The sequence below is a fragment of the Syngnathoides biaculeatus genome, chromosome 1 (assembly GCF_019802595.1).
Source record: "Syngnathoides biaculeatus isolate LvHL_M chromosome 1, ASM1980259v1, whole genome shotgun sequence".
Taxonomy (NCBI): domain Eukaryota; kingdom Metazoa; phylum Chordata; class Actinopteri; order Syngnathiformes; family Syngnathidae; genus Syngnathoides; species Syngnathoides biaculeatus.
In genome coordinates, this window is record NC_084640.1 from 1,010,573 (window position 1) to 1,025,849 (window position 15,277).

At 38.8% G+C, this 15,277-nt stretch overlaps 1 protein-coding gene across 3 annotated transcripts in view; it reads left to right on the top strand.

Annotated features, from left to right (window-relative positions):
* angpt1 (angiopoietin 1) overlaps positions 1-15,277 on the top strand; it is a 63,100-nt gene that overhangs the window by 24,520 nt on the left and 23,303 nt on the right. For all 3 annotated transcript variants that reach the window (XM_061815867.1, XM_061815901.1, XM_061815809.1), the window contains 3 exons: positions 11,079-11,234; positions 11,582-11,703; positions 13,088-13,320. In XM_061815867.1, coding sequence (XP_061671851.1) covers positions 11,103-11,234; positions 11,582-11,703; positions 13,088-13,320 — 487 coding nt within the window. In that variant the 5' untranslated portion in view covers positions 11,079-11,102. The remainder of the gene's footprint in view (positions 1-11,078; positions 11,235-11,581; positions 11,704-13,087; positions 13,321-15,277) is intronic.

Genomic DNA, 15,277 nt, shown 5'->3' on the forward strand with positions numbered 1-15,277 from the left:
ACTTTTCATTGTATTATTTTCTGTTAGTTTCCCTTTAATCCTTGACGCTGCTGTGCTCACTTTCTATTTATGAAGATATCAAACTGGCATCACATCGTGATGTGAAAAACACATTTTAGTCTTTTGGCTACTGTACACCAGAGGTGGCCTATTAAATTACTGGTAGTCTTTTTTTTTAAACTCCATCCATCCATCCATTTTCTTTTAACACTTACCCTCACCAGGGTCGCTGGGAGTGCTGGAGCCTATCCCAGCTGTCAACGGGAATCGCAGGGCACATAGAGACAGACAGTCCCCCTCACAATCACACCTAGGGGCAATTTAGAGTGTTAAATTAAAGTTGCATGTTTTTGGGATGTGGGAGGAAACCAGAGTGGCCGTAGAAAACCCACGCAGGCATGGAGAGAACATGCAAACTCCACACAGGCAGGGCCAGGATCAAAACCTGGGTCCTCAGAATTCTGAGGCGTAGACTTTACCAGTTGAACCACCGTGCTACCTTTTTTTTTTTTTTTTTTTTTTTTTTTTTTTTTTAACCTTGTAAGCTAATAAAGAACAAACAAACACATGTTCCATATTATAATGGCTGTGAATTCTGAATTATTTTTTTATTACAAAAATTCCAGTCAAATTCTACATTTCAATTACATCTTCAGTGTTTCATTTTAAATCCATTTAGATGGTTTAAAAAATGAATAAAATCTGTCAAAACCCTCTGGATCCAACTACTTATGTAAACATTTGTCCACTTACAGGACACAGGTGTTTGGCTTGAGAGAGGTGGTTGTTTTTTTTAAATCTCCAGAGTGCTTGTGTTTTTATATTGTGCTACAGGGAAAAAGATCAACAATGGGTTGTTTTCATTTGAAAAGATATTTGATTGTGAATGGAATGACCCAAAACCTCCACATTAAACAAACAAGCCTTGAACACACAACAGGACTAATCTTTAAAACTGTATTTTACTCTATTTTTGTGTTAGAATCTTATTAAATCCCAGAAATGAGAACAAAAGGCTCTTTCACAGATTCACCATAATATTATTCTGGGCAGGCAAGTGGAAGTCATTTCATCCAGAGTGATAAGTTATAGTCAAGAGAGTTGCCAAATGCTTAAGGTTCGTGACAATCTGCCACTGCAACGCCGCCGAGTCATTCGGAGCCAATATGAGATTACATTTTTTTAGATAGAAAAAAACATTACAGTAAAGTCGTTTTATCAAAGCCTGCCACAAATTACTACTGACTATGAACTTCTCAATTACAAAACTGGCTGTATTTGTTTTAGATTTTTTAATTTTTTAATCAAAATCAAATGGTGATAGTATGACACTCATCAGCTGCTGTTTATTTCTCAGACATACAGTTTTTACATTCTCATTGGTTTGGATGTTTTTAATGTTTTATTAGGGTGCCCTCTACTATTTCAACTTCATGAGGTGTTAGTTCAATTTTTACTTCCAGCAAAGGATAATATTGAGAAAATGTGCTTCTTATAGCTGATTCTGGCGAGGAGAGTGATTTATTAGCCTCCGTGTTTTTCATTCTTTCTCATTGATTGCATGTTTTATTTTAAGTTTACGGTAAGCACTCATTTGATTCCCGTTTCCTCTAACGATGATCATTTCAAGTGAAGTTGAGGAAAAAAAAATCCTCAAGCCTCCCCAAAAATTTCCTCCAAAGCTGAGCATCCACTCAAGCATCTCTTTAACTCTCCTCGACACGTGCACCGAATAAACGTCTTTCTCTGTCAACGCCAGAGCTCTTTCCAGAGACTCCATAGGACAGAACTGTTTCACCTTCTTTCGGAGTTTATCCTGGTGGATTGAGGGTTGTTTTTTCACCAAAGAATCACAATCAGCCGGCTAAAAGAGGTGCTAAATTTTGAAAGAAAAGCTTGTGGAGTCAGTTCAAGTTCTGCAAAATTGATGACATGAGTCTCACAGAGATACAAAGCGAGACAGAGGGAGATATGGAGCGAGTGCAGGATATTGGGCAGAAGATAAACTGTCTGGTTCCCCCACAGTGTAGACTGGATGGAATAGAAATGACTAATGGGCGACTCACTTGTTTTGGTTTGGAGTCTCATTTTTTTGTTTCTTAAAGCAACCATGTTATACAATTGATTCTTTTTTGTTCTTAGGCTCCCCCAAAACATATGTAATGTAATTCATTAAGTTATTACCGTAATTCCTGGGCTACAGAGCGCACCTAGTTATAAGCCTCACTGAGTATATTTGTGAAGGAAATACCATTTAGTACATACATACGCCGCAGCTGTGTAAAAGCCGCAAGTTTCCACATTGAAACCCACATTAAAACATGAGATATTTACAAAGAAAAATGTACACAGAGTTTAATGCTAGCGTCGTGCTAGTGTTAACGCTAACAGGGCAGGTTAAAATAAAACTTACTGGTAAGTATCACTCAGACACGCCAGTAACACAGCAACAACACACTAGCACAGCGCTAAAGCTAGCGCACCACTAACAGGGCCGATAAAAGTCACTTCCAAGGCACATATATTCCACCGGTCTCATTTTTACCTTTTCCGTTTGAGTGACCCCTTGCAGCCGTTAGAAAAAATGCACAAATTAATTGCATCATCGCATAAACCGCAGAGTTTTAAGCGCGTGGGAAAAAGTTGGGGCTTGTAGGCCAGAAATTACGGTAATAAATATTGATAAATGCAAAAACAATAGCTGGTAAACCATTCTTTTCTGTAATGTTTGCCAGAGTTAAATCCATTTGTGGTCAACTATCAACCTCAACAGAAATACTGTCACAAAATATATCTTCTTACATTCCAGTGTTACTTTGCACAGAGACAGTGGTTCTTAAAATGTGCTATACCAGTGTAACATGTTCGCCTCACATTTGCCTCACAGTCTAAGGTTCTCAATTTGAATCTCTGCCGTTTCCTGCGCTTTTGTGGATTTTCTACAGGTAGGCTTTCTTTCCCACATTCCAAAAATATTCATGCTGAACAGAGAGTTTACATTGCCCATCGATGTTTGATGTTAGTGACAGAGGGGTTTTTTATGCATATGCCCTGGAAACAACCTTCAAGGTGTGACCTGGCAACCAGTCAAAGGTGTGCCCTGCCTCTTATCCAAACATCTGTTAGTAACCTTTACCAGGATAAGTGCAAGAAAATGGTCGGATGGATGGATGGTCAGCCTCGGTAGAGCCCTACATGGTCATTTGTTGTTTTAGCAAGTAAAAACAAAATCCTAATAGTAGCCACAGACCATGAAGCTGTACTGCAACTTTTGAAAAAGACAAACGGACTGATCATGCTTCGACAAAACTTCACCCACGTTAATTATTTTAACAGTAGCCAACAGACGATAAAGTGTTTCTTTATCCCTGCCATTTAGCTCACAGGAATTTCCTCATAAATCTGTCAGTGATCAAATGAGGTGAGCGTTGCCTCCAAGCTCAACTTTCACACCTGCAACACAAATGCTTCTTGATGTTTATTTAACATGACGTGTCTGCAGCATAGCCAGACGGGAGCATGTAATCCTTGTGTAAATCCTAGCATACGTGTGTGTGTGTATACGTGTGTCTAGATGATCCTGCGTCACACTCCTGTCCATTTCAACATATGTGCATATGGAGGACTGTTTGACATACATAAGCTTGTGTTTGGAGGAATTAATCTTCAACTTAAGTGATGGCCTGTTCAGCATCAAATAGGATGCTCTTCTTTGTGTTATGGCAGGTACAAACTTGTAAGTGCCTGTGGCAGTCGCATAGTGGTTGTCAAACATCACAGTGTACCTACACGATGACCCAGTGTCTAAATGGCAGAATATATAAGATCGTGTAATTATATGGCAAACCCTCCTCCATAAAGTAAAAGACCATCCGTTTGTCATGTACTATTCTATCGCTCTATAAAGAGATTACGGCTGACCACGTCTCTAAACAAACTAGGTACATATAGCTTGACCTGAAATTTTTTAAACAGACAAACTGCTCTTGATATTTAATGGAGAAGAAAGTGTGGAAGTGCTACTAAGCAATGTCTGATTGTAACTTGGAAACGTCGTATGCCGCAGCTGTCATAAACTGAGGACCCCCGGCATCAAAAAGCAGTTAGCCACTGACAAGAAGCTTGACTGCATTCGCATCAATCATTTATTGAAGGAAGACTATTTCAATGCAATTGTTTCAAATCCTGACGCTCGACAATAATACAATAGCGGCCATGGATTGGCTCCACATTATCGTGAACAGCGAAATCCATTATCCTCTTCTACTCGCGTAATTGAACCCCAGGTCAAACTAAAACAGTTCCATGTGGTGATGTTAGTCAGGCTACTGCACCTCGTCTTGTCTGTTTAGTCATGAGTTGCGCGTCATTTCGAGGAAATTCAGCTCCTTGTGATGAGACACTTGCATATTTTTTCATGTCCTGCCATTGGTTACTGTATTTAAAAAGTAATCATTATATTGCTTGGACTTTGGTTCTTCCTTTAGCAAGACAAACGGTGATTGGGGTGAAATTGACTTGTAACACAATCTGGGCTGAGTGTGATAACCCAGAAGTCTGCTGAGCTCAGTAAAGCAGATGTTATAAGAGAGCTGTATTATTTACAGAGACAGGAGGAGAAGTGAGAAAAGAATAGCCTAAATTACAGCTGAATGTGTATATATCTCCTTTTGTGATTGCACACTACAACAAAGATAGAAGAGCCATAAATCACAGAAAACTTGCTAAATAGGATGTTGGGATGAAAATGAAGCACAAATGTGACAGAAAAAGGAAAAAGGTTTTGCTATTAAATGTCCATTTATTTTTATTGGGGGAGACACCCAGTTTTGCAGTGTTTCAGCACACAAATACTGTAAAGGCTTGAAATTTAATGGAGCTAAACTGAAAATTGTTCTTATGTGGGCCAATCTGAAAAATGTCCAAACGCTAGATAAAATAAAGACAAGAACAAACGTACTCACACAGCCCGAGAACAAAGTTGATGAAGAAATTGTACTGTTTAGGTCTTTTGAACAGAATAATTTTCTGATTAGATATTAACGGTGCACAATCAAGAGGAATGCAATTTGAAATGTAATATTTGGGAACAAGCACGCAAACTGGAGACAGTAGTTTTAGTGTATGTTGGTCTGAGGGCTACTGGCATTGTCTTAACCCGAAAGAGACAAGAAAGCCATCGTCAGAAACATTCCTGACCCAATATGTCCCACAGGAAAGATTCCCAAACTGCGTCACGCATCAAAATCGTTCTTGTGTTTCCCCACTCTATAACCATTTCTAGATGTAGAAATGGGTCTTAGTTTGTTGTTGTTTTGGTTTTAGATGCCTTCCCATGTCTCGGGCTCCTTCGCTCCCATATGATCATACAAAGTACGTGGAGAACGTTAGTGTCATCCGATATCATGGGAAATTATATTTATGTGGAATAAAAGTAATTATTCGTTTTTATCATTTAATAGACATTATAATTTCGGGTCATCCAAACTGAAGCTTTACATTTGGAAATGAATACTGATTCTGAAGCTTGTAGACATATATGGTAAGTCTCCCTCTCTCTCTCTCTCTCTCTCTCTCCTCTCTCTCTCTCTCTCTCTCTCTCTCTCTCTCTCTCTCTCTCCCTCCCCCACTGAGCAGCAAATTTACAAAATTCAAATTAGGGAGAAGTGGTCAGTGTTGCCTTGAGTTCATGAAGTGTGATTAAATGCATCATTTTTAAACTACGTTTTCTGTGAATAATTAATCCCTATTAATACAAAGTCCCAGTTTATTAAGATCAGTGCATATTTCTCCAAAACGTTAAAGGGAAGAATTCAATACTTTAGATATTATTTAAATTGAGATATTAAATAGTGATTAGCTTCTGAAATATTTAGCTATAGTTCAGAGATAAATACAATTGCAGAGTTAACGATAAGGCATGGCAAAATGTACAACAACAGTAATAAAGGATTTAATCTTTTCCCAGGACAAGATTCCATCATCAAGGTAATTTAATGCAATGTATTCATTTGATACATTGGCACTAAAGTTCATTTAAGATATAATCATTAGAGATCATTTACAGTCTTGAAATGACAACCAAACAGACTGTTCTAGACCACCGAGCTCTACCACCTATAATGCCCATGTCAGGGTTTTAGCTTTTCAAATTAAAGCATTAAATTCATACACATAAAACACACACGGGACATCTTCTCCCTTCTTAATTTTTTATTTGTTTTCCCCCTTTCACATTCTATTGGACACAAAAAAGCGCTTGAGTCAACGCCTGGCGTTTGGCCACTGGGGCAAAAGGTCACACAAGTCAACTGTGAGTTCAGACCAAGTTGTTACTCACCTAATCTTGACAGAGTTTAAGACAAAGAGCCTTAAAACTGCCTTTAAAAACAAACACCGACTCAAGCAGCTTCCAAAGGCATGTACAGAATTTGACCATATCTTTGTAATATGCTACAGAAGGATTGACGAGCCGGTCAAGCCTCTGAGTTACTTCGATGCTCAACTTACACTGAGGTGTTGTCAATTTCACCTTCAAGTGTCAGTGAACAAATAGAGGGCACACACTTTTTTCACCTTGTCTGCAAAGCCATATATATGAAATGGCTTTTTGGGGGGTAAAACAGCCTTCCATCGATTTTCTTAGCCGCTTATCCTCACAAGGGTTACACCAGTGCTGAAGCATATTTCAGCTGTCACCAAGCAGGAGGCGGGGTACACACTGAACTGGGCGCCAGCCAATCGCAGGGCATATGGAGACAGACAAGTCACACTCACAATCACGTCTATGTGCAATTTAGAGTGTCAAGTTAATGTTGCATATTTTTGGGATGTGGGAGGAAACCGGAGGGCCCGGGAAAACTCACGCAGGCACGAGGAGAACGTGCCAACTTCATACAGGCGGTGCCGGGATGGAACTCTGGACCTCAGAACTGTGAGGCCAACACTTTACAGCTGATCCACTGTGCCGACGGCGGGTAAAACAGTTTCACACAAAAGGAATGCGGAAATGAGACTAATATCAGAAGTGTAAATGAAAGAAGTTGTAAGTCAGTTTCTCTGACTTTGCTATTTGTAGCTAAATGTTTGAGTTAAAAGATGTTTTTTTGTTGTTGTTTTAGTATATAAACTACCGACAAGTAAGTTCTTGAGTTTTATAAAATTCTTCAGCCATTTTTTAGGTTTTTTTTGTTCCTTTTTTGCCCCTGAGCTGCATATTGTAAACTCGAGTGAGAGGATTAAACATGTGAGATAAACATAAAAGCGAAAAATTACCAAACAGGAAATTAGTTATTAATTAATTATCAAAATGCTTGGTGATAAGACAAATATGATATATTATGGAAACATAAGCAAGCATTTGAGGATCTTGGTGGTTTAAAAGTGAAAGAAAGGCGAAAAGACTTCACATTGTGAAGTTCGGGGACAGATCATTACGGCTTGATTTGCATCATGGGCCGAGGATGACGTAGATGCTGTTATTGTATCATTCATATAACGGCAATATTGACATTGTTTTAAAACAGCTTTGACAAACATGAGGAAAATTGAAAGACGGGGAGGCGACACAAGAGCAACGTATGCGGTTTAATTAGTCTTGACCATGAAGTAAGGTAGGGAATTTCCAGAATGGGGGGAAAAAAGATGAGGCTGGAATGTCAACAAGAGTGGAATTTACTAATTGGTCGGGTGAGGAATTTTCCCGTTCAAACCTGTAATCTTAATTGACAGAAGCAGTGGACTCAGTCAGATAAGGAGGTGAGAGAAAGTATTTACTGTATAATGAGTTTGTTGAATTTCATGTAGTGTGACTGTGGAACTCATAGCCAACATACCGTGTTATCCAATCTCTGTATTCAGAATTTAGTTCTGATCCCAACAGTACCAAGACAGAAGGGGAACCAGATTTCATCTTATTGGGCTGCGTACAAAGCAAATGGGTGGGATTTTGAAATTATCCAGAGTTTCACTATTTCAGTCAGCAAGTAATCACCCGTTGGACTGTGACTTGAGCAACGTTCATACGGCAGTGAATGATGCCCAATTCAGATTATTTTTTTTGTTAAATCTAATCTTTTATTGTCATTCACATTACAAAAACTAATATTGTTTTCTGCTCCTTTGTCTGTCGTTTACTTTTGTCACCTTTTGATGAAGTACAGGGTGGATCTGTGCCCTGTGAGCATCCATACTGCACTCACAGATAATTTACAGTATATGTACATATGAATGAGGCTTGGATTGGATATAAAAAAAAATAATTGAATTGTACTGTTCACATGAACATGAGAGAATCTCATACGTGTCACAAAGGGGAAACAATTCCAAATTGTCACTCAGTGTGCATACATGTTATTTTTACAAGCAAATCTGCAGTTCTGTTTATTCTGGCATGGAGTTGTATAGGAACAGCATATTGAAAAAATTAGAAAGTTATGATATTTAAAATCACATTTAGCAGGGGAATGTTAAAACAACATGCTTGCTAAATGTCAAGATTATTAAGCTTCCCTTCACAAAACAGGACCTGAAAGTTAATGACAGCACTATATTGATAAAGGAAATTTGGTGCAGGGGTAACTGGATTCCTTTATTATTGAACAGAGTGAGAAAACTAATCTTTGTCTCTGATTTGGGTATGATATTGGACTGTCCCGTCTTCCCAAGTCCATTTAAAGAATGTGCAATTGTTTCTTGCGTAACGGATGCGTCCCACAAGATGCGTCACCCCACAGTAATACCACCATCTTTCCAAATACAGTACATTCACGCCCATAAGCGGAGATGTAACTGATCCCTACTAAGTCCCACCACTGCTGCTGTTTAGAAAAGATCAAGATCATTTTTTGAAATGGACGTCACACTAAAAGGGAAATGTCAGACAAGTGGTAAACATTCACAGTTATCTGTAACAATGATAGTAGGGAGTAGTATCATGAGAGATGATTCTGTTCTTGGCTCCCAAGTGAAAGCAATTTAGCAGTTCTGCCGTGATAATGTACAGCATATGTATGGGGAAGCTCACACGTCCTTTTGGTCTGTGATTTTCTCCCTAAAACTGTGCACACATTACAGTATATCCAGTAACCAAAACACTTTTCCTCAAACATGACGAAAAGCCCTTTTGGTCTTGAAAACTGACCGATCTGGATCTTGACATATACTTTAGTGTGACACATGTTGTTATTTATGTCCACTATAACCCAAAGCAGTTGTGTTCCTGGAGTTACCAGCCAATTGTTCCTCATAAAATGTCTGAATAGAATATCGTTTAGGCAGGTAAAACTGCATTGAGATGGAACATTTATGCTGCTAATGCAACGGAGCAGTCTGGCGTTTGGCTCCCAAGTTGCATCATTAGTGAATTTGTAGAACATAAGCCCAGATGTAACTTGTAAGCACTTAGGGAGACATGAACATGTCTTTCGCAGTGATTTTTGGAAAAAAGAGACTCAGAATTTAGCAGTTTCTAAATCCAGATTCTCTTGTTATTGCACCTTCTGGAATGTCTCTTCAAAGTCTACTTTGTTATTCAAAAGCCAAATGTATTTCTATTTTCATGCAAGTGGTATTTTATTTGAATACCTCTCTTGCAACCTTCAACCGCAGAAGGGAATGCAGACATACGTTCAACTTAAAGCATTAAAATGCGTCTGCGCAAGAAGCAATAAAACACATACATTTAATAGCGTGTACTTAGGGATCATGGAAACTGCATTAAACAGTCCGGTCTACGAAATACACAATGAAAGACCCAAAATAGCCAGCATCACTTCTGATGCATCCTGTGGCAATTTCTGGATTAAACGGTTATTGTCATTTTCTTAACGTTACATGCTGCCATAAACCCCCACGAAGGTTTGTTTCAAGTCACAATGCTATCTAATATCCACAACATAGATCTTGTCAACACTGCATCGGCAATCTGGAATGGCATTTAACTCTCTGAAATCCGATTCGATGTCTGACTTTGAGGTTAATCAATCTATCAATCAAATATCTCTTCACATAGAAACTCTCCTTTGTCAGACTTTTTGAGGTGAGAAACCCTTTCAACGTATTGATGCACCCCCACCGTTTATCCCGCTTAAAACATTGAATCTCCCCCAGGTGAAGTGAATTCATTGACTCTATTGCGTCAAGCCATCTGTGCTTTCACCATCTTTTCTCTCAAGGTGACATACATTGTCTCATGTGGTCCTCAGCAGATGGACAAACCTCCAGTGTAGAACGTGCGCTTTACTTTTGAAAGGTTATTTAAAAACATCCTACACCATCTACAGAGTTCACTGGTTTTACATTTCACAGTGGACTGAAATCATTTTCTAAACAAAGTAATACTATATGATTCACGATAATGCAATATCATCTAACTTTACAAGACCTATAATTCCAAATCAATTTCACCATCTATTTTTTCAGCTAACACCACAGTGAACTGTTAGCTAATATCGGCTCAAGGTAAAAACAAAAATGTCGGAGAATGTCCCACACCGCTGGAAAAAAATGTGCTGTTTAACTTTTAAATCTCTGCCAAGTGAGGACATTACACCGTCAATCGAACGCAAACGCAGAACTGCCTGTTTAAGTTGGACAGCAAACCTTTTCGTTCCTTTTACAACAATACATCCATCACATCCATTTGTTTTGCGGAGTATGGTATTGTATTAGAATTTGGAAGCCACATCTGCACTTAGGACTTCAGGCTTACATTTCCATGAGAGGTTTTAGTAAAATTATTAAATTGTTTGTTCATTGGTTAAAGATGAGTCGGGGTGCCTTTATTAATTACAATATGCACTGTGCATAAGAAGCAAACAGCAATTGGATCCTTTCCACCAGATAACAGTGATCTATTGATACATTTTTTTCAAGACGTATATATCTGTAAGTCAGAGGAATGATTTACTGCCCTGAACATTACCTAATGTGTTGTTTTCTTTAATATTCAGTGTCATCATCAGTGACACAACGTTGTTTGCAGTCCTTGAAATGAAGTACACAGTACTTAATAATTCTTGATCGATATGATGTACTTTGCTCGGATTTGAATTCATCCCCTGTCATCTTCCATCCAGATCGAGAATTACGTCAAAGAAAGAATGAAAACTGAGATGGCTCAGCTGCAACAGAGCGCTGTACACAACCACACGGCGGCCATGTTAGAAATGGGAACCAACCTTCTCTCTAAAACTGCAGAACAAACACGAAAGCTGACGGATGTTGAGACGCAGGTAATGTAATGTTTCAGAAAACTGAACTAATGTAAACGGTGCAAATCTGCATGATGCCTCCTGCATGTTTAAAGGTTATGCCAAGCAAATGTGATAAAAATATGCAGTGAAGGAAAATACAATTCTGAATACACTGATGGATTGGTGGGCTTCTTGCTTCCATTTTGCTGAAGGAGAACTCAATTTGTGTGTTTGTGTGTGTTTTTTTGGGGGGGGGTCTGTGAGTGTGTGCGCGTGTGTGTGCGTGTGTGTGTGTGTGTGTGTGGATGTGTGTGTGCATGTGTGTGTGTGTGTGTGTGTGTGCGTGTGTGTGTTTGTGTGTGTGTGTGTGTGTATGTGTGTGTCAGGTTCTGAATCAAACATCGAGGCTCGAGATCCAGCTGCTGGAAAATTCTCTTTCCACTAACAAACTGGAGAAGCAGTTAATGGTCCAGACCACTGAGATCAACAAGCTCCATGACAAGAACAGGTAAACAAGTAACGATTCAAGCAAACAAATACAGCCATATGGTCATATTTATGAAATACAGTAGAAATGGCATCACGACTTGTGTTGACCTTTGGGCATAGTAAACCCATCTTGAGATGGTACAATCCTTGATATTCGATTGTATGGAGTGTGTTTATGCTACCAATTGACCACACTGTCTATTACCACAATCATTCTTTTGTTTATGTTATGGTTAAACGAAATACAGTTCTTTTAACAAACAAATATGTAAATGTATTTTTTATTTTCCATTGCTTATAGAATTTACTTGTATTATCTGAATAAAAAATGTTTTTCCATCCATCCGTTTTTAGCTACCACTTCTCCTTACTGGCTTTATTTATTAATTAAAATGGCAAATTATAGTTGCACATCTACTTGCAATCTCAAACCTAAATTATTTAATTTACAGTATGAGAAGACTTCCCAAGAAGTTTAATTTGAAATTTAAAGAGCCTACGATAAAGTGCGTCCTGATCGTGCATTGTCTCGTTTTAATTACGTGGTTGAATAAATGTGTGCATTTTTGCTGACAGTATCTATATACTGTATACAATACAGTATCACTGTACTGTCTGCTGGAGTAATGGGAAAACATTGTCAGCAAGGCTATCAGGAGCACAGACATTTTTAGAACCCATCCATCTATCCATTTTCCATATGGCTTATCCTCACAAGCGTCGTGGTAGTGCTGGAGCCTATCCCAACTATCTTCGGGCGAGAGGCAGAGTACACCCTAAACCAGTCGCCAGTCAATCGCAGGGCACATAGAAACAATCAACCACTCACAACTATGGGCAATTTAGACTCTTTAATCTAACTACCACACATGTTTTTGGGATGTGGGAGCAAACCAGAATACGTGGAGAAAACCCATGCAGGAAGGGGTAGAACATGCAAGCTGCACACTTGTGGGGTCAGATCTGAACGTGGATTATCAGAACCATGAGGCAGATGTACTAAACTGTCATCTACTGTGCCGCTATATTTTGTACCTTACTTCTAATATTTGTTACATGAAATTGTAGGAATTTATTCCCAACAAGCTATTCTCTTTACTTTGTGTTTCATCTTGAATAAACTGATTGCTGAATGTCAATATTAGATTTTAGATTTCAATTTCTATGTGCTGCAATGTCAATCTAATCCCCCAAAAGTCTTCAGGATCAGCAGTGCTGGCCAGCGTCACTGAAACTATATTAGGAACAGTATTGTTTTTAAACCAAGCAGATTTCAAGTTCAAGTCTGATTGGCTTGTCAGAGCAAAACATGTACGACACTCATGCCGCATGAAACAATTGTCATTTCAGAAAAAAAAGAATGGCAATTTTCAATTAATTTTTTGCTTTACTTTTTTCCTTAGCCTCATGGAGCAGAAGATGTTAGAGATGGAGATGAGACACCAAGAAGAACTGGAGACTCTAAAGCAGGAGAAAGGAAGCCTCCAAGTCCTTGTTGGGAGGCAGAGTGGGGTTATCAAAGAGCTGGAGGCCCAGCTCAGCCGGGCCACCGGAAACAGCACCGCCATGCAGAGGCAGCAACAGGAGATGATGGACACCGTCCACAACCTACTCAACCTTTGCTCCAAAGATGGAGGTAGGTTCAACGGAGGTTAATTAACAATGTCCGTTTAGCAGACATTAGCTAAGAGCTTTTAGAATTGTATGGCTTGCTATAAGTTAAGTTAATGCAGAACATTTTGGAACCCCCAAGCATTAGGCTGCATGATTCCCAGGATCTTTGCATTCGCTCTATCATGTAGTTGATTTGTTTTAATAGCAAGGTCTCCAAGTAATATAATGAAATGTACTTTGGATTTCCCTGGATGCCGATATTGCTAAACTTTTTTTTTCTCTTAAAGGAGACTTGCATTTTTTAACAATATAAAAAACAGTTCCCAGGTGTCCTTAAATAAGATAGCTGACCTTCAGCCCTCCACATGAACACATAATAAAGAACTATAGCAGACTTAATCCACTAGTCACATTCTGGCTCAAATTTTGAATTTGGATGCTTTTGTTGAATCCAAACACTGTGCATGAGTTTTGTTACCATGACATCAACAATGATGTGAGCATTTTCTCAGTTTTGACAATTTATATTTAACGACTTTTCTGAATCCTCTAGCGACTACTTTTCAGACTTTGTGGCAATATTGAAGACTTATGGAGAGTCTGAAACTCCCTCCAGAGAAGACATTCACACATACTTTAGTAGAATATAGACCAATGGCGTGGACTCGCTGATACAGTTATTATTGCATCGTCATTTCTGGGGTCAACCAGACTGCCAAACTGTACCTTCTCAAATACCTGTGGAGATTATGTCATCACCAAACACAAATAGCCCAAACCTCCACAGCAACAGCTTAGTCGAAGATTGCACAACGTGCCCGTTATCTGATGCTGGGGCTGTTAGTGAACGCTAATTACTTTACTCCAGCCCACTGACCATCAACATGTGAAAGCAGTGCACCAAAAGTTGACATTGAAACTCCAAAAGGTGCTAAAGCTGCAGTGATGCAGACAAAGATACTGTTTGAGCATGTTCTCAGCATTGGGAGCCATGCTCTACTTTCCCATGTGTGTATTTGTGTACAGTGTTGAGATATCGAATGCATCTTTTTCAAAACCGTCCTGCGCCAAAGTTGTCCCACTTACTTCATGCGTTAATCTTTACATTTCCCCCTTAAACAAGCAAACTAATTGCAAAATAATTCATGCCAATGACAAAATGTTGCTTCTTAGTCCATAATCAAGACTTTTGATCAAAATTTACTTTATTCATTATTATTAAAAATCTATTGTATTCTTGTATCTTTAGAGACTCACCATGTTGATGTTTTATAACAATGTCGACACCATGACTTATCAAGGTTGGAACAGATAAAGACGACTCTGTGGTAATCTCTTTAAAAAGTGTTTACATTTTGAATTGATCACTTTGATAATGTTCCTATAAAATCACAATGTTCCATTAGTGGTGAACTAAGTTTACAACAGCCCTTAGTCCGTGGGGACCGACCTGGTGCCCGTGGACACCATGTTTGTAACCTAATCCAAGATAAGGCCCATTGATCCTCATCGGACCACAATGTGTAAAGAAAACATGTTTGATCGCCTGTATCTTGAACTAATGTACTATTAACTTGTTTTTGAAATATTTTATTACTCTGGGCAGATTGTCTATCATTAACAATGCTGATTTTCCGATCCTCTCAAAATTATGATGACACCATTCTGTAAATCTTCCCCCATTGTAGGAAACACGGGAATCACTGGCTGTAAAAACAAAGCAATGAAAGCACCGTGAAGCGAGCAATGTGGTTCTTGTTTGAACCTGGCTACTTCTGTTGAAGAGGCTTAGTGGCTTTCATAAACCAGCGTGATACGAGATTTGCAACAATTGCTTTTCAAGCTTTATTTATAAAACAGCTGTGCATACTTATTGAAAGAAATATCAAACAGAATGCCATTTCTAAAGACGAAGGCTAGTTTTTATTCCTCCCGATCTGACTCACTGGTGATCATACAAACTTTAGAATTTTCCATTG